The following is a 23,071-nucleotide window of genomic DNA, read 5'->3' on the forward strand; positions in this document are numbered from 1 at the left end:
TACAGGCCTGCCAGGCTGGGCTTATCTTTCTTCCTCTGCTCTCAGTGCATTCTGATCTCCCAGTTCTTTTGCACGCTCTGCACTCCCATAGCTCTCAATTTACTTATTTTTGCCAGAATATTCCCTCATCTCCTCTCATCTCTCCAACCTCAGAATTTGCTTGCAGCAAATCTTCTGAAGGCAAATTCTTTCAGCCCTCCTCACATACATTCGTCATAAAGTTAGAATGAACTTAGCATTGAAGTAAAACGACATCACTAGAGGACAAGAAAGGAACTCTTAAAATTGATTACTTTCTCCTTTCTACTGTGGGAAGTCTAGATAATGTTGTTAACGTTGCTCTCATACATTTCAGCACCAACTGTGTCATGAGCCAGACCCTGTTCAAAATATTACATATTAAATTTTATAATCCTTAACATATCTGTATGGTTTTGTTACTATTAATATCCCCATTTTGATGAAACTTGCTCCAGGTTACCAAGTTGGTGGGAAGAATGAAAAATGAATTACTTTAGCCTAAGAGCTTTTGATCTTCCCACCTTCCAAATGATATGAATGTTGTTAGTAAGCCAACCAGAAGCAAATTTGACATTTGAGTGTGGGTTTGCTTCTGAACAACTTCTTTAAAAATTTTTATTTATTTATTAAAGAGAAAAAGGGATAGAGAGTGAGCGAGAGAGAGAGAGAGAGAGAGAGAATAGACATTCCAGGGCCTCCAGCCACTGCAAACAAACTGCAGGTGCACGTGCCACCTTGTGCATCTGGCTTACATGGGTCCTTGGGAATTGAACCTGTTTCCTTTGGCTTTGCAGACAAGTGCCTTAACCACTAAGCCATCTCTCCAGCCCATGAACAACTGTTAACCCATGTAAGTCACTTTATTGCTTTATTATCTGCAAACAACTGCTGTTATTAGAAGCTGCCATGCTTTTCTGTACAGGTGCTGCTCGATCTTGCTAGCTTAATTTTTGAAGAACAGCAGTCGTTAGAAGTCATCCTGAAGAAAATAGCCGCCACCATTATCTCCTTCATGCAGGTGCAGAAGTGCACCATTTTCATCGTGGATGAAGACTGCTCTGTGAGTACAGAGTATTACTTCTTTCTTTTTAGAAAGACAGAAATTCATACCTGGAAACACTTATTATTTAAAACCTAACTTTAGCTTTCAAAGCCCAGATCCCCAACTGTGTTTGAATGCTTATGTATAGTCAGTCAGAGTATATGCTTTTCTTATTGAAGAGAGGTGGAGGTGAGGGTGGTGGGTATCTTCAATTTCCCTGTTTCTGCTACTAATCGCACCATGCGGGTATCTGCGTGCTACCCCTACCCATGTCTGCCCTGTCTTGAGGAAGAAATACATTGTCCTTGCAGTGTACTGACTTCATGGTGAGGAATTGTGGTCACCCTGGCAACTAGCTACAAACAGGCAGATTCTCATTCTGAACAGATTGGATGCAAAAATACATGTATTTATTTGAGAGAGAGAGAATGAATAGGTGCACCACGGCCTCTAGCCACTGCAAACAAACTCCAGATCCATGTGCCACCTTGTGCATCAGACTTTATGTGGGTACTGGGGAATCAAACCTCAGTCCTTTGGCTTTGCTGGCAAGTGCATTGACTGCTAAGCCATCTTTCCAACTCCCAAAATTTCTTTTCATCAGAAATTGTTTAAAACTAGAAGTTCTGGCTCCATAGAACCTGTAACTACAATTACAAGTCTTACATCTTTACCAGCAGTGGAAAACCACTAACTATCCTAATTGATAGCATTCAGTCCATTGATGTGTAGTGTAAGGAATCCTTCCCTTGTGTGGGAGAACTCTCCTGGGGCTGGTCACTAACTTATGCCATCTGCCTTGACTTTGCTGCTACGATCAGGTCCTGGCCTGAGGCATTTTTTCCTGTATGTAATTTCCATCCCTCCTCTACATATGAACCCTTACTTCAGGAATATTTCTTATTGGTTTAGCTATTTCCTTCTTCCATTAGGCTATGAACAGGCCATTCTTTGATGTGTCATGAGGAAAAAGAGTACTGATCTATAGGTCAGATATAATCCATATATGATAAAAGAATTGATGATTCTGGGGAAAAGAGAATAGAAAGGTATTCAATAAGTTAAATTAGATTTTTAATTGGCTTACTCATTGTGACTATAATTCAGTAATCTATGAATCATTGTGTATTTAGGAATGGATACACTGATTAAGAAAAAAAATTCTTATTAATAGCAAATCAAATGAGAACTCACTGTACTGAAAAGATAATCAGTATTTTAACAGATACTATTTCAGATTTTCAATCAGTTAGAAAATGTTTAATGTGAAAATAATTAGTAGCTAGGTGCTAGACTTTTAAAGTTCAGGTCAGAATTCATTAATGCAGTATGATTTTTCATTTTTGTCCTGTGACCTGCTCTTTAGACTTTAATTTTTGAAAGTTATACATGAGGCACGCCTTTCTTAAGCAACTTAAATATCACTTTAATTAACATTCAGTGCAAGCCTTTACCCGTTAACACTTTATCATGTCAGCAAGAGATTTAGATCATTATTCCTAGGACCACAGCTCAACTCTGTGCCTGTAAATATATTTTTGCTCACTTTTTGACAACATAAGTTGCTAGGTTTGGGAAAGGAATTAGGTGACTTGATATTCACTCACATTACAGTTATTTATTGATTAAAAATATTTTAATTTGAGCAAAAATAAAAATGAAGATTCCCCAAATATACTCAGTTCTTCTGTTCCTGAATTGTTTTTGCATGTTTCCTTCTATTTTTTATTTATTCAGTTGCAAATGTAGTATGAAGGCAAAAATGTACCTGCTTTGTAATATAGTTATATCACAAGAGTCTTCACAATTATTCTAATGATCTCATAAATAGAACAGAACTATGCATCTCTTTTTGAGGGTGTACTTTTCATGGGATTTAGTAACAGCCAACAGGGTGGGCTTCAAAGCCCAAACTTAAAGGTTTTGAACAAGCATAAAGAAATTTTGAAGCTAAATATACTCATTAACATCTGTTAGCAAACATAACAATATTGCTCTTGGAAGTTTTTCTTCAAGAGTAAAGAGAAATAACATGAGCCTTTAATGATAAGAAGTAGCTTGAGGATGTCATGAAGTGAGTGCTTGTGTTGGTCTAGTCCTGGAATAAGTAAACACATCCAACAAGTTTTGGTCAGTTCCACAACATGTGAGGACATACGCGTAACTTTATGTCAGATTGCTTAGTCTGTGTTGTCGTTCTGGTTTCAGGATTCTTTTTCCAGTGTGTTCCACATGGAGTGTGAGGAATTAGAAAAAGCATCTGATACTTTATCAAGGTAAATGGCCTCTAAAAACATAACTTCTTGGATCTATCATAAATACTACTGGCTAAGTAGCAAGCTACTTTTCCCCCTCAAAAAAGTTTGTCAGAATACTTTTCCGATGTTTAAACTCAAGGGTTTTGTGTTATGTTGAGCTATCTGAGAACTATTTCATATCGTAAATTGTGTTAGGCTTAGTGCAGATATTATAGTTATTGTGAATTAGTTCATTTAAGACTCATAAGTACTATACTTCAATGATGCTTTCCATGTACATATTTGATATTAACTGAAAAGGCTACAAATTTCTGAGAAAATTTTTCTATAAACTTTTCTATTTGAGTTGGATGTAAGGAATACAAAAATTAAGTAAGAATTTAACTAAGAAAGATTTTTCTGATGTCATAAACATGTATATCCCCAGGCTGAGAAGATGATTCAGCAGGTAAAGGCACTTGCTTACAAAGCCTACCAGTTTGGGTTCAATTCCCCAATACCCATGTAAAACCCAGTGCAAAAGCCTTGCATTTATCTAGAATATACTTGCAGTGGTAAGAGGTCCTGGAGTGCATACACGTGCACACACATCACATGCAAATAAATAAACTTATGTAAATATGTATATCCCTATGGCTAGAACCAAATCAAATCTCACTTTTCAGTTCTTTTGTATGGTTTTCATATTTTCTCCATTGTGTTCATTGTTTTGTTAATAACTCTCTTTGAAAAATATGAATTTCTATAGTAGAGGATGCAGTTGTTACTGTTCCAAGTTTACAAGTGCTTTCTGAAGATTTTTTAAATGGATATAGTGCACACAACTAAATGTTCTTACTCATATTTTTTCACTCTTAACCAAAAAACTACTGTTGTTTTCTTTTTTTTTTTTTTTTTTAATTTTTTATTGGAGAGCAACAGACAGAGAGAAAGACAGATAGAGGGAGAGAGAGAGAGAATGGGCGCGCCAGGGCTTCCAGCCTCTGTAAACGAACTCCAGACGCGTGCGCCCTCTTGTGCATCTGGCTAACGTGGGACCTGGGGAAGCAAGCCTCGAACTGGGGTCCTTAGGCTTCACAGGCAAGCGCTTAACCGCTAAGCCATCTCTCCAGCCCTGTTGTTTTCTTAAGTGATAGTATATTCAGAGGAGTAGACATCTGCTATGATAAGGAATCAGAAATTTGGGGGCATTTACCACATTATTTTCATTTGTTAAAAGCTATTTTACCACTCATCATCGATATTGTATCTAAAATCTTCATGTGGAAATAAAATGCTATTTTAACTTTACTTTTGGTATTAAAACTTTGAGGGTTTTTTTGTTTGTTTGTTTGTTTTTAAGTACAGTGGGCTTACTGGAGAATTGTTTCATGTCCTGAATGATACAGCAGTTAGTAGAGTCCTTAGTTACTAAATTCTTTGGTGGTTTTGTACACATTTAGACCATAGAACCTTTTATCAGATAAGTGGCCTGGCTCTGATTCAAGAAATGGGTAGAAGGTACTGTTCTTGGACACATAATAGTCAAATGCAACACTTGAACTTTAATAAGATCCCAGCTCAAAACAAAACAACAATCAAGAATATCTTGGGAGCTAATTGGATAGTTTAATACAGACTGTATATTAGACAGTGATAGAAAATTAGCAGTAATTTTCTTTAGAATTAAGAAAAGTGTCATTAGTATGAAGAATGTTCTTTTATTTTCAAGAAGATTCATCCTGAGGTATAAATACTAAAGGGACAAAGTTGCATGTTGTCTGAAATTCACTTAAAAATAATTCAGTCAATAAATAAGTATATTTCAACTAGTTAAGTATATATTCACAGATAAAGAAACTGTGGTAAAATGTTAAGTATTTGTTAATCTAGGAGTTATTTATTCATTTTCCTTTCAGGTTTCTTTGACTTTCAATATTTTTAAGTTCATCATAAAAAATTATAATAAAAATTGAGAAAAAATAAAATCTCTGAAGATCACGTAAAGCGTAATGCCTGAGTTTGCAAATGCAAGACCAAGTGCTCCAGCCCTGGTCTGCGCTTGCTCTGTCCCTGTGAACAAGAATGGCCCCGCAGGTCACTGTGAGGTCTGCCAAAGCTTAAGCTCTTTGCAGGCACCTTGCCTCGCTCCTTACCCTCCCATCTTTTCTCTCAGTGTGTTTGATCTGACCAAGTTTCTTATGAAGAGAAACTCTTAACCTCAGTGACTTACAGTTACTATTTAAATGTGTTTTATTTAAATGTGTATTATTTAAATGCATACTCATTATTGCTAGACCATGATCTTAGTAAAATGACATAGTAAAAGACTCTCCTATTACAAATGTTTAGGAATAAACAGAGGGGCAGGTACATGACTTTTGAGGAGTCAGGGACATCTCTGGACTCAGTGTACAATGACCTTAGCCTTGACTGCCCACTTAGTTTTAGGTGAAATAGTCAAGGCCAATACAGCATGGTCTCTCTTCCCTGGACATTTTGGCTCACATGTTGTAACTGAAGAGCTTTTATTTCCCATTACTAGCAGTGAACCAAAAGCTGTATCCTACCTTCATGCCTGTGCTGCCTTAAGCTTGTGTTCTGGGTTATTTGACATTGTTTTGGTAATTACTGAATGCTTTTTGAATGTGTGATAATGTGTCTATGCTCTTTGGTGTATATCTGTTCCTCTTTAGTGCTAGTATTTAGTTAGCCTGCATAGCTCAGTTATAAAGCTTCTTAGTCCTAAGGTGGAGCATATATAGATGTGCATGTGTCTCTGTTTCTATATAACATAGCATTTTGATTTTACAATGATGTAACATCTTTGTTGCTTGTGTTACTATATGAATAAGTGTATGTCCATCTATATTTATCTACCCTTATCTCCTTAGAACAGAATGAAATTTTGTATTATAATGCTTATTCAAAGTACAAAATGGGGTTTGGGTCGATGGCTTACTGGGAAAAGTAACTTGCTGTGCAAGCACAAGGACCTGAGTCCAGGTCCCCAGCACCTGTGTTAAAGCCTACATGGTAGCAAAGACTTATAAGCCTAATCCTGGAGAGGCAGAGACAGGGCCTCCTAGGTGGCTAGTCTTGCCCAATCCATGACCTCTGGTTGAGTACAAACCCTGTCTCAGAAAATAAAGTGGAGAATTAAGGGGGAAGACACCTGATGTCAACCTCTGGCCTCCACATGCATACACATGCACCACACGCAGCCATAAATAATAGCATAAAATGAATTACCTACACTAACATTTTAGTGCTTATACAGTTGGATGTACCTATATTTTATATTTTACATGTTGACATTTAACTATAGATTCAGCCAAGACTTTTAATTTCTAACGATAGTTGGAAAAAGTGTCCTGTGTAATTGCGCCCTCTGCTGGTAAATATACATTTTTGATACAACAAAAGCAAAGATGTGTTTGATTTAGTTCTCTTTTTGCAATCCAAATGGAAATATCCTCCCATTTGTTTTTTATCATTCCAAGCCAATGTTGTGTGAAAATATTTTATAAAGGATAAATAATTTTCTGTTTGTCTTAAAGGAGACAAAGTCTGATTTAACTGATTTTACAATAGTAAAATAGCACTAATGGCATATGTCAACTAAATATTTTAAGTTTGCCTTTGTCTTAATTATGCAATAAAAGACTTTTAAACCATGTAGTAAAATTAAAATTAGAAATTAGTGTTTAGTAAAGGCTAGATATCTGGCCTAATTATACAAAACTGAATTTAAAATAATATTTAGTAGGTTAGAGAAATGTAAAACCTAACAACTGGAGTTCAGTTCTCCAGTACCCATGTAAATCTAGCTTCAAAAAGTGTCATATACTTCTGGAGTTTGTTTGCAGCAGCTAGAGGCCCATTCTGTTTGTAGCTGGACTTGGTGGCCTATGTCTTTAATCCCAGCACTCAGAGAAGTAGGAGAATCACTGTAAGTTTGAGATCACTCTGAGACTACATAGTAATTCCAGGTCAGCTTGGGTGAGAGCAAGATCCTACCTCAAAATAAATAGATAAATAAATAATCTAATATTTAGTAACTACAACATTTTGAGAAAGAATTAAATTGACGTTGATGCTTGTTGTTCACTAGCAGATATTTTATTTCTAAAGTGAATTATTAATGCCACAGCTTAGTACTCCCACATCTCAGAACTAAACACTTTCAAAACCAACACTCCACCATGAATAAAGCATTAGTAGGGAGTTGCTGTTATGGATTTCCCCCTCATGTCCACTAATTATCTTTTATAAGCTAAGAAGATATATTAACCAGTTTTGAGATGTGGCTGTAAAACTGAAACCTGTTCATCCTCGTTAGAATCATTCTATTAGTGGGATGAAGTTCGCAAGCTCTTGGAAGCTGGGTCACTGCTCCGGAATTCCAGAAGGGAGGCCCGTTTCCGGATTGCAAGACATTTCATTTCTGTGCTGTGACTCAGAGCCAACCATGAGAAAGAAGAAGTGTTACGGTGTGGGCTCTTCATTATGAGGAACAGAGACTTCAGAAATCTTATTCCATACTACTTGTTTTCACTTATGTGTGTATAATGTGTTGTGTGCTGTGGTATGTGTGTTGTTTATGCATATGCATGTGTTCATGAAGTACCTTATGTTTGCCTTTTTAAAGTGTAAAAACATTTTCCAATATAAACATTATAGGACATGAAGCAGAAGAATGTAGAAATTAGACTGATTTTAAATTAAAGTCCCATTACTAGCTATATGTCTTTGTGTAAGTGATTTAACCGCCTGAAGACTCATCTTTTCATCTGTATAGCTAGAGCTGTAGTGAGGCTTAAATAATCCCAATGTATATAAAAGTGCTTCCTAATACTTGTAAGTGCAGGCATTACTTCTTTGTCTCTGGTATGTTCTGCTGTTTTTGGTCTACATTAGCCTGCATGATTCCATGTCATTCTTCCGCTTAGAAAAGCTGGTCGCTCCAAGCTCCCTCTCCCTGTCTTACACAACTCTGCTGATTCCCACTGTGCACAAGACCTAGATGTCTGAGTTAGCTAAGTTCTTCCAAGAAATAGAGGTCAAGAACTATTTAAATATGCAGAAACGTATTAGTGAGTGTGCCCTGGGAACTTAAAGGGAAAAAGACCCAGGAGAGACTAGGAGAGCCATCTGGCCGACATGAACATTTGACCCAGACTGAGGAAGAGTGAAAATGAATGAAGTGTGTGTGTGTGTGTGTGTGTGTGTGTGTGTGTGTACTGCAAAGCTTGAGGAAATTTTGGCAAGGGTGTTGGGAAGTCCTCTAGCCAAAAGTTCCTTGACGATGGAATCCTGGGTCTCCCAGGAATAGTCCCACTTTAGTGCTCCAGTGGGATCAGTCATTGTCTGAACCCCTCAGAATTATGGCGATGGGCCCCAGAGCACTACGGAGACATCTGTCCAGACACTTCTTCCATCTGGGCTTCTGAGGCCCATTCTCATGGCTATCATAATATTCCCATTATATAAGCGATGAAATCCATACTCACTGCATTACACTTGTAAAATCCTTGCTGTTCTAAGTTAACATTTGCGGTCTGATATTATCACTGTATTCTTGTTAACCTGTAACTATTTAGTGTTTCGCAGATTTGCATAGAATTTATGCAACAGTGTGATTTTTGTTGAATTTATTTTCTGGCTGATTTTTTCACCCTTTCATTCCAGATTTCTTTTTCCTTTCTTTGTCTCAGCCAGACTTTCTTTAACTTCATTTCTTTCCTAACCCATTCAATTGGGTGCTGTTTTCTCTATGTTATTATGGCCAGTTGTATTTGCTAGGGTTAGTTTTAACCCTAAATGATGAAAACCTAAAATTAAAATAACTTTTAAAAATGCAGTTACCATCTCCTGTGGCAACCCAGCACTAGGCAGTTCAAGGCTGCTGCTACATCTGTGCTCCCCAAAAGACTTAAGAATTCCTTATGTACCTGGCACCTTGGAAGGGGCCTCCCTCAGGAGCAAGGATGGGCCCCCAGCCATTATATCCACATATTAAACAGAAGGATGCAGGACAGGGGAACAAGGGATGGAGAGCATGGCATCAAGAGTCTTCTAGAAGTTGTCACACATATTGGCATGCTATTCACTGGGGCTTAGTCCCATGGAGACAACAAGGCAATAGAATAGCAGAGAAGTTTTATTTAGGGTGACTATGTTTATGCAAAGAGAAGGGGAGAAGAGTTAGCAGAGGAGTCAGTCAGCTGGAGTTGGGCTCTACCCAGGCAGTGTACGCAGCTACATCATTCACTCAGTCATAGCTTTCTACTAGAGTGTAAACTCCTGATGACAGTTGTGACCTCTGCAAGTTTGTCTTTGTTCTACATACCACTGAGTGCATTACATGGAGCATATGTAGTGCAGAAACTAAGAAATTATCAACAGTGTTTATAAAGTGAGAAATAACCATGATATTATGTAACTTTAATAAAGATAATATTCATTTTTCACCAAAGTAATTGTCAAGAAAATGTAAAGTTTTCAGTAAACTAAAAAAGTCGATTAAGTAATTTTTACATAGAAATATAAAATTTATTATCAACTTCTATTTAGGAATTTAGACCTCTGACAGACTGCTTAAGAATTTTAGGTTGCTCCTGGCTCCTGATAATAACATAGTGGTGGTGATAAGAATAGTAGATAATATGCCGGGCGTGGTGGTGCATGCCTTTAATCCCAGCACTTGGGAGGCAGAGGTAGGATTGCAGTGAGTTCGAGGCCACCCTGAGACCACATAATGAATTCCAGGTCAGCCTGGACTAGAGTGAAACCTTACCTCAAAAAACAAAAAACAAAAAACAAAAAAATAATAATAAATTATAGTAGATAATACTGCTATTGTTGTCATTTTACAAGAGATTTATGAGGGCATCTTCTCCACTGTTCTTTCTCCTGGTAGCCCCCCTTTCATTTTTCTTATCTTTCCTCTTGGTATTTCCCTTTCCTGGGGCTGCTTTTTGTAATATACTTATAGTTTTAAAATATTGTTTTATTAGCCTACAGCCTGCATTTATAACCTTCCTTTGAATGTCATTCAAATAATACAGATGAAATAGAAACCAGGGGGTCTTTTTATTAATTTATTTGCATGTCTTCAATGCCTAGACTTAAGAAATTTATCTAATGTCCATGTATTCCTATGTTACTAGTATATTGTTTCATTTTCATTTTTTCTCACTTATACAAAATGCTGATCAGTGAGTAATATCCTATTTGATCAAATTATGCTTAAGCTAACAATGCTTAGAAAAGAGGGAGGAATAAAATACCTTCGTCTGTGGAACTCCATATGGAACCATTGTCCCAATATGTTGCCCCAGGCTTTTTCAAGTAAGGGATACTCAGCCTGCACCATTAAAAACTTTGAACACTGATTTTTGTGTCCTTTAAAGTAAAATGTGTAGCACTTTTCTCATCAGATTTCAGACTTTGCTGGCTAGCACTTAAATTTCTTGATTATGTATTTCCTGAATACTTATCCCAATAATATAATCCTTTGCACATCCTAAGATGAAGAGAAATACCAAGCAGGCCCAGAACAAATTTAAAAAACCTTCTCTCTAGTTGAGTCTTCCTCCTTCCCCCCTTTTTCTCTCTGCTGTCTTTAGTGTCCTCACGTTGGTTCTGTCTCATCTGTACATCTCTCTCATCTCTTCCTCCTCCCCTCACTCAGCATTCCAGGTTTAGTTTCCCTTATCTGAAATGCTTGAGGCAGAAGTTTTAGAGATTTGTGAATCTTTTGGTTACTGGAACATTTGTACAAACATGACAAGATAACTTAGGGATGAGAAGGAAGTCTAAACACAAAAAGTGTTTTGTTTTATATACTTTATACTGATGGCCTTATGATAATTTCATGCAGTGTTTTTAGTGTGCCTGCATGTCAGTTGCAAGTAGACACTGAGGTCAGCTCCGGAATTCTCCACGTGTGCCCTCAGGACACTGCTCAAAAGTATTTGAATTTTGAAACTTCTCGGGTATGGGGATTACACATTTTCAAATTAACGCTTAACCTGTAAAAAGAATTCTGGCATGCTGAAAAATTATTTTAGATGGTTAAATGTATGAGATTTTACCATTTCAAAATATTTAAATTAGGGCTGGAGAGATGGCTTAGCAGTTAAGCGCTTAACAGTTAAGCAGTTAACCCGGGTTCGAGGCTCGGTTCCCCAGGTCCCACGTTAGCCAGATGCACAAGGGGGCACACGTGTCTGGAGTTCGTTTACAGTGGCTGAAGCCCTGGCGTGCCCATTCTCTCTCTCTTCCTCTATCTGTCTTTCTCTCTGTGTCTGTCACTCTCAAATAAATAAATAAAAAATGAACAAAAAATAAAAAAAATATTTAAATTACAGAAATTTTAAAAGTTGTTTACAAAGTTTTACAAAGTTGATTACATTGAGTACATTTTCTAATTAACGTGTAGATTTTCCCCTCTAGTTTGAAATTGCAGTTTCCCTTTTAATCATTCAACTCTGTTGGCTCATGTTTTCTCACCTGTTATCTCTACAGGGAGCAAGATGCAAGCAGAATCAATTACATATATGCTCAATATGTCAGAAACACCATGGAGCCACTTAATATCCCAGATGTCACTAAGGACAGAAGATTTCCCTGGACAGTAAGTAACCCAATTTCAGACTTGAAGCTTAAGAATTCCCATCAGACCATTTCTCACAGCTGCTCTTCATCTGAAAACCAGCCCAGAAACTAGCTGTTAAGTGTCATCTGTATTTGCCTGGGTCTGTGAAGGAATAAAGTAGCTCTAAACATGCTATGGGAAGCTAAGCTCTATCTCTCTGTACTTTTTTAAAGTTTATTTTAAATTTATACTTACAAAACTGTTATATATGAGCTTGAAGTAATTTGACTAGTACCTGCCTAATGTCAGTGACATTCCTTAGATAGTATTAATGGAGTTCTTGACTTAATTTGCAGAAATTAAGCTTCCTATGATTTGAAAGCATATGATTGATAATATACTGTAGTGAGTTGCTATGTAGAAAGATGGATGTCTGTTTTCCCTGACAGCAAAGCAATAAAGTTCTGTTCTTCAGACATTGCAGACTTCGAATTCCACTATTTTCTTCCCTCTTCTTTCAGAAAAGCACTGCATTTGAAGTCAGGTGCTTTGATTCTGCTACTTGCACATCTAGAACACATTTTTCATACTTTTTAGGATTATGGACTTTAGGCACAGTGGTATTACATAGGAAGGGCAGTTTGTAACATGTAGTTTCCTAAGTGGTGGAATGAATGCTTTTGGATTTTGCCATTTTGTTAAGGTGATACATCTACATAACCAGTATAGAAGATATGGAATAAATATTTAACTTTATATGCAGTAAGCTCATTGGGACATTTAAAGTGAATAAATAAAATCTGACATAGTCATTCAAGTTAAGACTAATTGCTTTATGCTGCACTTATTAAACATCATTTTAGCTATTTTGTTTTTGTTTTTGTTTAGAATGAAAACACAGGAAATGTAAACCAGCAGTGCACTGGAAGTTTGCTATGTACACCTATAAAAAATGGAAAGAAGAATAAAGTCATAGGTAAAGACTTTCCACGAACTTACACTCTCCATTTAGTTTTATTATTTTAAAAATGTATTCTCAGCTATTTCTTTCAAGTGTGAGCTTAAGGAATAAGATGTATGAGAAAAGATTAAAATTGGAGTGATAAATATATTTTATGTTGATAAATCCCAGCAGACATGTCAGACATTTTATTAATTATATTTTTGTAGTCATTATAATTCAATTACCATAGCAATTTTTGTTTAAGAATGATGTGTTAAAAGTCAGTAAAGTGGATAAGACACATTAGTTGACAGTGTATTTAGTCTTAGAGTCTTAGTTCCTGGTCTTTGCCTTTTTAAAGACCTAGTTTAGATTTTACCTTGTATTCCCTTGTTCATTCAATAAATATTTATGGAACACTGCTGTGCTTTAGGCACTTGGGATAAATGAATGAGCAAAATATAAATCCCTGTCCTCAGGCTTTTATATTCTTGTGCAAAGGCTATAGAACAACCTCTGCTTCAAGACTAGTGCAAGGATTTAGTCTTAAAAAAGAAAAATCATGTTTCCTATGTTTGTGTGGGATTTGTTGAGTTGAGCAACAGAACAATGATACCTAAATCTCTGTATGGCAACAAAAAACTTTAAAATGTAGGATAAATAAATAAGAATTTTAAAAGAGTTGGAAAAATATGTATAATTTTATATTCTAGCCATCTGTAACTAGCATAGTGAAAATAGCTCCGATAACATTCTGCCAAGAATGTGCAAATAAAGAAAAGATAAGTGCTTTCACTGATTGAACTTTAACATGAAGACTCTCATGGAGCAACACTTAGATACATAAATTTACCTTTAACAGCCTAAACAGTTTTCAGGTTGCATGACTTTATTAAAGGAAAGTATCAGGTAAAAGAAAATGTCAAGCCTATCCAAGGCTAAGTAGAGATAGATGCAGAAAGATAGATGCATGTTATGACCTCATGGTGAGCCATTTCTTAGATTGGATGCAATGACTTCTCATCAATACTAGTCAGTTTGCCAGGATTCATTCTTGCTGAGGGATGAATGAGTCCATAGACTTAATTCCATTAAACTTGCCATGAATCTGCTTCCTGTGTTCTGATTCCAGGCCCATAAATCTGACTTCCCTTATTCTGATCTTCGTTCCAGCATACCTCCTAGGAAGAGACCACATCATTCATGTCCTCCCAGACTGTTCTTTGCAGGTGCAGGTGCTCTTGTTCCTGGGACAGATCTTGCTCTTATACATTCTTGTTTTACAAATCGGTCTTTTTGGCTTAATCACTGTCATGTCCCTGAGAGTAAATGTGTTCTCCACATACTGGTGGAGTTCCTAACACTGCCAGGCTTAGTGGCAGATCTACTCCAGCGAGAGCGATGTAGTATAAAGTCCCCAGAGAAGCTTGTTGCCACTCCCTACTGGGCTGTGTGGTCATCAGCACTACTCTTGAGAGCTCTGAGAATAAAAGAAGAGGCTAGTGAACATAGAAGCTCAGGTTGCTTGTGAAGATTATCACTTTACCACCACTAAGATCCCTAACACAAGCTGAGGTTCACTATAACCCCTAGCAACTGCTATGTTATAAAATTTAATTTTCCAGGTAATAAATGGTAAAAGTACATCTTGCTTTATAAAAATAATTGTTATGGGGCTGGAGAGATGGCTTAGTGGTTAAGCATTTGCCTGTGAAGCCTAAGGACCCCAGTTCAAAGCTTGATTCCCCAGGACCCATTTTAGCCATATGTACAAGTGGGCACATGCATCTAGAAACCCTGGCACACCCATTCTCTCTCTCTGTCTCTCTCTCTCTCTGTCTATCTGCCTCTTTCTCTCCCTGTCTGTAGCTCTCAAATAAGTAAAGAAATAAAATACAATAAAATACTTGTTATATAAGTATAAAGATTACTGTAAGCTGACTTTGCAAATGTGAAATTGAATTCCAGAAGAGATGTGCCATTTTCTGTAAGTTGCTATAAGAAGAGAGACTGTGAACTTGATGCCCAACATCATGTCTATCCCTTCTCTCAGCAAGGTCTCAGGGAAATAATAGCTGGGAATAGGGACTGGCTAGGGGAAATTATTCATTAAGCTCCTCCCTCACTTTACACATATAAATGAGAGCTCTTTGGGGGAAATGCTCTGGCCTCAGAGGAGAGGCAGAATGCTCTCCTTTGCTTCTAACTCTTCCACTGTTATATTCCGCTACAAAGGTAACTCAGTAACCTCTCAAATCTGTCAAAATGCACATTCTATGATTCTGTCATTGTTTCAGAAAAGAGCAAAAAACAAATATAATATTTGGAACAATCTGACTTCTCTTAGCATACATTTTGTGTCATTCTCATACGTAACAAAGCTAAAAGTCATTGAAATTTTTTTGGAAAGAAAAAATGTCTCATAAATAAAAATAAATGATTTCTGCAATAGATTTGTGGGGCAGGAGAGCTACTCAAGTTGATCATAAATATGAAATGGAAAAATTTACAGTACTCCCTTGTGCGTGACAAAGCTAGGAATTTGAATTCTAAGCTATACTTACATATCCACAGATGCGGCGTGGAAAATATCAAGTTTGTGGATAATTTGTCTTGCATGTCACAGACCAGATTCTGCTATTATGTAATTCTAATAGAGAATCCCCATAGAGTTACATGCGGAAAGACAGCCGAGCTCATGTGTTTTCTGTAATCTCCTTCCTTCCTCTTCATTTGTTTTCATTACTGACGTGTAGATGGAATTATACACAGGCCAGTTGGAGGTCTGTTGTATCATCAACTTCATTCCCTGGGGTAGTGTTTCCTGTCAACAAGTGTTTCCTCATGCTCTACCTAATACACAGGGTTTTGTCACTTGGCCTCCAACACTGTCTCATTTAGCATTTATTTGAGCCAGTTCTTTGTCCCACTGATAAACCTAAATATGTCTTTTGTCCATATTGTATTTACCAGAAATGTTGATGCCTATTTTCCATGTCAATTTTATGATGCATTTTAATGAAATTTCCACAAACATGTTTAGATTATCTCCACTTTAAGTGTTTATGCTTCATCTTACTACTAAAAAAACAGTGTAAGAAAAGTTACAGGATCATACTGCACTTTGTTTGAGAAGTATGAGTATGCAAAAGAATATGCTATTTGTACTGAAGCTTTTGTTGTAAGCTGGTTACAGTCCTAACTCTGTCTCATCTGTGCTGTACCAAGCTCCTATTATGAATTCTGTGGTGAATTATACAAGTCTTAAATATTCATGCACAGCGTAGTGGTATTGCAGTCAGCATTGGACCGGATATGGTGATCCCATAAGATTCTATTACTTGATGGCATTGTTGCCATGACAAATTGTGTATGTGGCCCTCCATGATGTTCATACAGGAGAAACACTGGACATCTCACAATGTTCCCTGCCACGCAAGTACCCCCTTAGGTTAACTTATTTTGTTAAGTTGTTTTGCCTTTGTTTTTTAAATTACTCACATGTGAACCTTTACTTTTTTAATGCTTATTAACCACCTCCATACATATACACATTGTACTCAGACCATAATCCCCTCCCACGACCCTCCTTTGCCTCCTTGTCCTTTATCCCACCTCCACTGGACTCCTTTTTCTTTCCAGCTATCCTTCTCGTCACTTTGATAAGTTTTGAGTCTTTCTAATAGTCATCGCCAACTGAAAATCCAATTTATAGTAGCATTAATAATATGGGCATAAAGATAAACATTTAGAGGGCAATTTGGTGAATAAATCTATCTAGACAAACAACAGTAGTACTTCCCACTTCCTGCCTACCCCCAGGGCTCATGACTCTCCAGCAATAGGCTTTTGACTAGATTTTTAGTGCCAGGCATGGATTCCTTCCCATGGAACCAATCTCAAATGCTATCAGAAAGAACCTGGTTTCCCCCATAACAGACATGTCACCATTGCATTAATGGCACATTTTGCCTGGCTGCCTCACTGTGTAATATGCAGGGCCCACTTCTGGTTAAGCTCCTTGATGACTTTCTCCCCCAGCAGGCTGCATAGCACTTTTGAGTACTGTGGCAGTTAATGAATAGGAAAAGGCTTACACTATAGCTCTCATTTGATTTTTCAGTGTCTTGCAGCCTTGTTGTATCTTTAACAATAGTGTCTTACTGTCTAATTCTGGTGAGCAGCAAAGAATCTTGGCATAGACTGTGTTGTTTGGTGGGATCAGAGGGCCTCTTTAACCAACAACTCACTAGGAGATACCAGGTGTGGACCTTTAAACAGATGACTGTTTGGAAAAATAATCTTCTCGTCTATGTGTTGCAATCTAATTCCAACACATACATAAGTATTCTATTGTTAAATTTAAATTTTTGCTTTTGGCAATATGACTTTTTATGCTTTTAAAATATTTGTTAAACAGGGAGGAAGAAAATGATGGTACCAACACATAGTGTATCAAGTATATTCATTATAAAAAATAGAGATATTTGCTAAAATTTTCATAGTGCAAGTAAAGTTAAATCATGTATTGTTTCCCATATTATATATGGCTTGAATTTTTTAAAACTATCCAATTTTGTCCCAGTAAGCCTTTTACATATATATATTTAAAAAGAAGAACTTTCTTAGCTGGGCGTGGTGGTGCACACCTTTAATCCCAGCAATGGGAGGCAGAGGTAGGAGGATTGTCATGAGTTTGAGGCCACCTTGAGACTACATAGTGAATTGCAGGTCAGTTTGAACTAGAGCAAGACCCTACCTCGAAAAACAAAATACAAAAAGAAAATAAAAACTCTTGAATTAAGATTATTGACACAAGATGAGTAAAAGGAAGATAATTTGACTTATTAAGCAGGAAGCTGATTTTATTGTCCACATTTATGAGAGAACCTCAAACTTGGCAAAGTACAAAGCCTTGACCTCTGTTTTGCTAAAGATCCTGGGGCATTGCTAATAACAACATGTGATCCCCAAAATAGGGAAGAGGAGAGAACTGTGTGATTTTAGACACCATCTTTAGTGTGTCATCCAGAGATACCTTCAGTGCTGGCTAGTGCACAGAGGTGCTGTAGCACACAAAATAATATCGTTGCGAGAACTTCATTAGCTCTTAGTTGGTACTGGGTGGCACTGATGCTTTCTGTTTAATTTTACATTTCTTGGTTTTCTCTAATATGCTTTTGAGTATTGTCTTTATGACCATATTTATTAATTGGCTTTTTCAAAATGGTTTTCTTATGATATGTCCTGCATTAGCCACTTTGTTTTTATTCCCTGCTTAGTTCTTCTCTCTGATCATTAGTAAAGTTGTGCAGAATTTATTAATAAATGTGCCTAAGCTATAAATTTGCTCAAATAAGGAACCCTACCTGTTCGTTGTAAACCTTTTTCATGGCTTATTTTAATCTGTGTAATTTTTTTTGCTTGATCTTATTAAATTTTCTGAAGGATGTAAAGATATCAATTGGATTATCATGAATGCTATACATACATGGCTTCCTTTTGAGAGAATTTAATTACATGCTTAAATGGCTGTTTGTCTTCGGTACCCTTTTCTTGCCCTGAGCCTAAGTCTATGTCTGTATTTCTACGACTGTAGTGATGACTTGTAATACATGCAGTAGAGCCATGTTGTTCAGCACTGAAGTGTGGCTAGTTATACACAAATACTTCATTTAAACCATTTTAGCACTTCCAGAGGCCTAACTTAATACCTCTTTTTTGCTCAGAGCCTCACATATTCTAGACAAGTGCTCCTGTCACAGAGCGTATCTCCAGTAGCATTACTAGTTTAGCTAAGGTAAATCTGAACTACTACACAAGAACTTACTTAGCTAGTCCATAACCTTGAGAAACTGCCTGAAGTCCACAACTTCACCCTTCTTTTCTCTTCATGCAAGAAGTGTGTTAGAGTGTGATTAAAAACTCTTGTTTATGCCCATCATGTAGAAAAGTTGAATAAAAACTGAAAGGCAACTGCACTGTATTATGAGGATAAGGGCAGGAAACACATGGCTGTCAAGAAAATGTCTTGGGAGATAGCCAGAAGCCTACATAAACAATACAGTAGTTCCAATTTAAGGATCCACAGAGTTTAAAGGACATAACCTTTATGTTTTTACCATGTATGGAATATATATTAAGATAATGAATGTTGACTGCTGGTTAGTGCCTGGTTTTTACTTGTATTGTTCAAATTCATTGTCATTTTTCAGTTTTCCTTGAGCAGAATAAATGTGTTTGAGAAATCATTCCTACTGCTCTAAAGCAGAATTAAAAGCATGTGAATGTTAGCATTGTCTGAAGTACATGCACAGAAAAGAACAAAAAAGGCAAGTCTAGATCTGTTGTGTGGAAATACAGAAAGCACACACCATTGCTGACAAAGGGAATTATTATGTAATCACGTATCCTCACAAACTGTGAAATCCCCTTGTGCTCCAGAGAAAATAAGGGCTAGTTGTCTTTGTCATCTTCATGGGAAAGCTGCTTGCGTCAGCACTGCAGCCCTGCATTGTTTCATTAACTCAACATTTTTTTCTGAGTTCCAGCCATCTGCCTGGCATTTTGCTAGCTGAGGAAGTAGAACTGAAAAGAGAAATCCCTAACTCCAAGCTATTTGCAGCTGAGAAAGATACAGAAGTGAAATCCACCGTGACTCATCACGTACTGGTGTTACGGGCGTAGAGCAGAGAAGTGCATGTCCTCTGTGAGAGGCGGGAGGCTCAGGGGCTCATGGATGTGGGATAAGTTGCTGCAAGCAAATAATAGTAGTACATTTAAAAGAGCTGGTTTCCTCATTTATAAAGATGGTTATGTCTACTTACAAAATACGTTGTGAGGACTAAGCCAAATGTCCAGTAAAGTATCTATGCAGTGTCTATCCCACAGTGGATACATAGAGAAAGTCTTATATTTCCAGACAAGGTAATAGGCCTTTCACAACATGTTTTACCCAAAGGTAAGCTGTGTGTCCTGATTCCTCATGCAGAGACTTCTAGGATCAAAATCCCATAGCACCACCAGTTGCAGCAAGATTTATCATAACACCAATGTAGTCTTCCATTCTTGCTAACACCATACTTGACTTTCTAAGAGAGGCCAGGACTTGGAGGCTGATGCTCTTTGAGAATTATATCTGCTAAATTTTATTTGCACTTACTTGTTATAGTAAATGTGATCTGCAAATGTGATTGATTGCTTAAGTGTGCATTTGAAGTTTGGGGCTACCTGTGTTAGTTACCTGTTTTCTACATTCAATTTCATACAGAATTGTACTTTTAAATTTCTGTTTGCTCAGTAAAAGAAGGCAGTTTATGTGACCCAAAAATTTTGATCTGCATCAAAATTGTTCTTTTGGCAGGTATACAAACATCCAATTAGTTTCCAAAGGACAAATTGTCTTTGGGGATTCACACATCTAAAATTCATGACCTATGTGAAAGAAAATAGTACTCTAGGATTTTTGTACATAGGCAATATACATTTAGGGTTATGTGAAGCTAGCTCTCATGTAAATTCCATTAACTTCTCTAGCTTACATGCACTGAGGTCCATTTTCTTATATGTAGATGCAAGGCATTTCTAAGAGAAAAAAACGTAAGATAATCTTTGGATATGTTGAAGTCAACAAAAGCTATAATAATTAGCAGTGACTTTTTTGTTGTTTCTTTGATCATTTATAGGGGTTTGCCAACTTGTTAACAAGATGGAGGAGAATACTGGCAAGGTTAAACCTTTCAACCGAAATGATGAACAGTTTCTGGAAGCATTTGTCATCTTTTGTGGCTTGGGGATTCAGAACACACAGATGTATGAAGCAGTGGAGAGAGCCATGGCCAAGCAAATGGTGACATTAGAGGTGGGCTAGAGTTTACAAGAGTCCCCTGCCTGCTCAGCCAAACACTCCACCCTTGCTTTCCCTCCCAACACATGGTATATGCTTGTTCTGCCATAGTAACCCCACAAAAATCATGAGTTTTCCATAATGAGCTCCTTAGGCTTATCTAAAGAGCTGAAGAATCTAAGAGAACAGAGTACTTTGGTCTTGTCAAGGGTCATATGACCAAACCAACACTCAAGTTGCTGGTCCCATTATCTCCTCCCCTCTCTTCAGTTCTTGGTTCAGGCAGATGTCAATTGCCCTGTAGTCTTTTGCTCTCCCTTTGAGCCAAGGGGGACACGTGTAAGAAAACTTAACTTAAAATAAAGTTCCCACCAGTCTTTGAGAACTGAAAAGTAAGGAGAAAAGAAAAAGAAATCAATAAAGAGTAGGAATAGTTTCTATTTCAAATGAGAGATTTATGGAGCACAATTTCTCAAAAATCTTACTCTGTTAGTAAAACTTCATTTTTTATTTTAAATACATTATAAACATTTAAAAGACAATCACTTCTTAGGGTACAAAAAAAAACAACGTCTAAATTATTGTCCCATTACTTAGGTAAAGTCACTGTGTTTGGAAATGGAAATTATGACTCTTGCCTCATTAGAACATTTAAAGTAAGCCTAACTTTAACTCCCCATGGATAGCACTGAGTCCTGGCCCCCTAATCTTCATTAGATATGAGCTTATAGACAAGTCAAGAGAATCCCTGAGTCTTGGTGACCCCAAGTGTCAGTGAGTGGCTTTACAGCCCAGCTCTGCTCTCTGTTCTGCCCTTGATTCATGTGAATGTGAGGGCATCCCTACATCTGATAACATTAGATCTCAGCATGCAGTTTTTTTCTGAATGGATTCTATAATGATTACAGGCCTCACCAGAGAGCCATTTCTAAATTTCTTTCTTTCTAAATATCAACTTAAATACGTCCATTTATTCAATAGTTTTGTTTCCTTGATTTATATACAAGTAACATTTCTTTTTTAAAAAGTTCAAAAATAAACTTTCTGGCTGGGTGTGGTGGTACATGCCTTTAATCCCAGCACTTGAGAGGTAGGAGGATCGCCATGAGTTCAAGTCCACCCTGAGACTACATAGTGAATTCCAGGTCAGCCTGAGCTAGAGTAACACCCTACCTTGAAACACCAAAAAATAAATAAAGAAAAAAGAAAAAAAAACTTTCTGTCAAGTATAAGCCCATGATTATTTCTAGGGTGGTGGCTCATAAGTAATGTATTTTTTATGTCAGCAATGTCAAAATAAACATTTCAGAATCTCTTTGAAAGTAGGGAGCATAACATTCACAAGAAAGCAATGGAATCTGTGTTAGGTTGTCACTGTAAGGAAGAAAGCAGCAAGCGAACTGTGGTTGTCATCGAAGCCTACATTCCTCTCCAAAAGGTTGTAGCAGAACTCTGAGGCTGACATTCTCTGTTCATTTGTCTCTCCTGCCGAGTGACCCAGACTCCTGTCTTCCCCCGCAGGTTCTGTCATATCATGCCTCAGCAGCAGAGGAAGAAACAAGAGAGCTTCAGTCCTTAGCGGTAAGGCTCTTCTTTCCTTTGGACGTCCATTAACTACAGCTGTCTAATATAAATGTGCTTTTCTCAGAATATCTGCTTTCACTGGTGGTAAATATTTAGATGGATAAAATATTTATGCTTATATTCAATCAAATGGACTTCCTTGCAAGTCTGCAAAGTCAGTATAATACAAAGCATCAGTAACATGTTGATTTCATGGTACTTCTTCAGATTTTGTCAGTTATTACAAGGTGTACATTTTAGGACAAAATTGAGTTTTCATTTGCTAGAGAGATTGCGACAGGTGGACAAAGGTGATTGTCTGGCTAGCATAATGACAGCAAGGATATTGTAGTCAAGAGCAGAGCTGGTCTATAAAGACACCTGTTAGCCTTGGGGACACCAAGGCTCAATGACCAGCTCTGCATTGTAAAAAATTGACAGTGACTGTAGTTGCTGACCATATGGCTTGTTTGTTCATTTCAGAGAGATAAAGAGGCCAAGAGGGAGATGGCTTTTGATGTGCTATTTGAAGCTGGATTCATATAAGGTTGATTACTGAATTCTTATCACATTGGCACTTAGCCTACAATTAAGAAAAACACCTTGGGCTGGAGAGATGGCCTAGCAGTTAAGCACTTGCCTGTGAAGCCAAAGGACCCTGGTTTGAGGCTTGATTCCCCAGGACCCACGTTAGCCAGATGCACAAGGGGGCGCACGCATCTGGAGTTCGTTTACAGTGGCTGAAGGCCCTGGCATGTCCATTCTCTCTCTCTCTCTATCTGCCTCTCTCTCTGTCTGTTGCTCTCAAATAAATAAA

General features: G+C 37.3%; 1 protein-coding gene across 3 annotated transcripts in view; it reads left to right on the forward strand.

Annotated features, from left to right (window-relative positions):
• Positions 1 to 23,071, forward strand: part of Pde5a (phosphodiesterase 5A) — a 140,618-nt gene that overhangs the window by 67,681 nt on the left and 49,866 nt on the right. For all 3 annotated transcript variants that reach the window (XM_045142947.1, XM_045142949.1, XM_045142948.1), the window contains exons 6-11: positions 944 to 1,081; positions 3,272 to 3,339; positions 11,833 to 11,941; positions 12,791 to 12,878; positions 20,531 to 20,706; positions 22,213 to 22,272. In XM_045142947.1, coding sequence (XP_044998882.1) covers positions 944 to 1,081; positions 3,272 to 3,339; positions 11,833 to 11,941; positions 12,791 to 12,878; positions 20,531 to 20,706; positions 22,213 to 22,272 — 639 coding nt within the window. The remainder of the gene's footprint in view (positions 1 to 943; positions 1,082 to 3,271; positions 3,340 to 11,832; positions 11,942 to 12,790; positions 12,879 to 20,530; positions 20,707 to 22,212; positions 22,273 to 23,071) is intronic.

Source organism: Jaculus jaculus, chromosome 2, assembly GCF_020740685.1.
Source record: "Jaculus jaculus isolate mJacJac1 chromosome 2, mJacJac1.mat.Y.cur, whole genome shotgun sequence".
Taxonomy (NCBI): Eukaryota; Metazoa; Chordata; class Mammalia; order Rodentia; family Dipodidae; genus Jaculus; species Jaculus jaculus.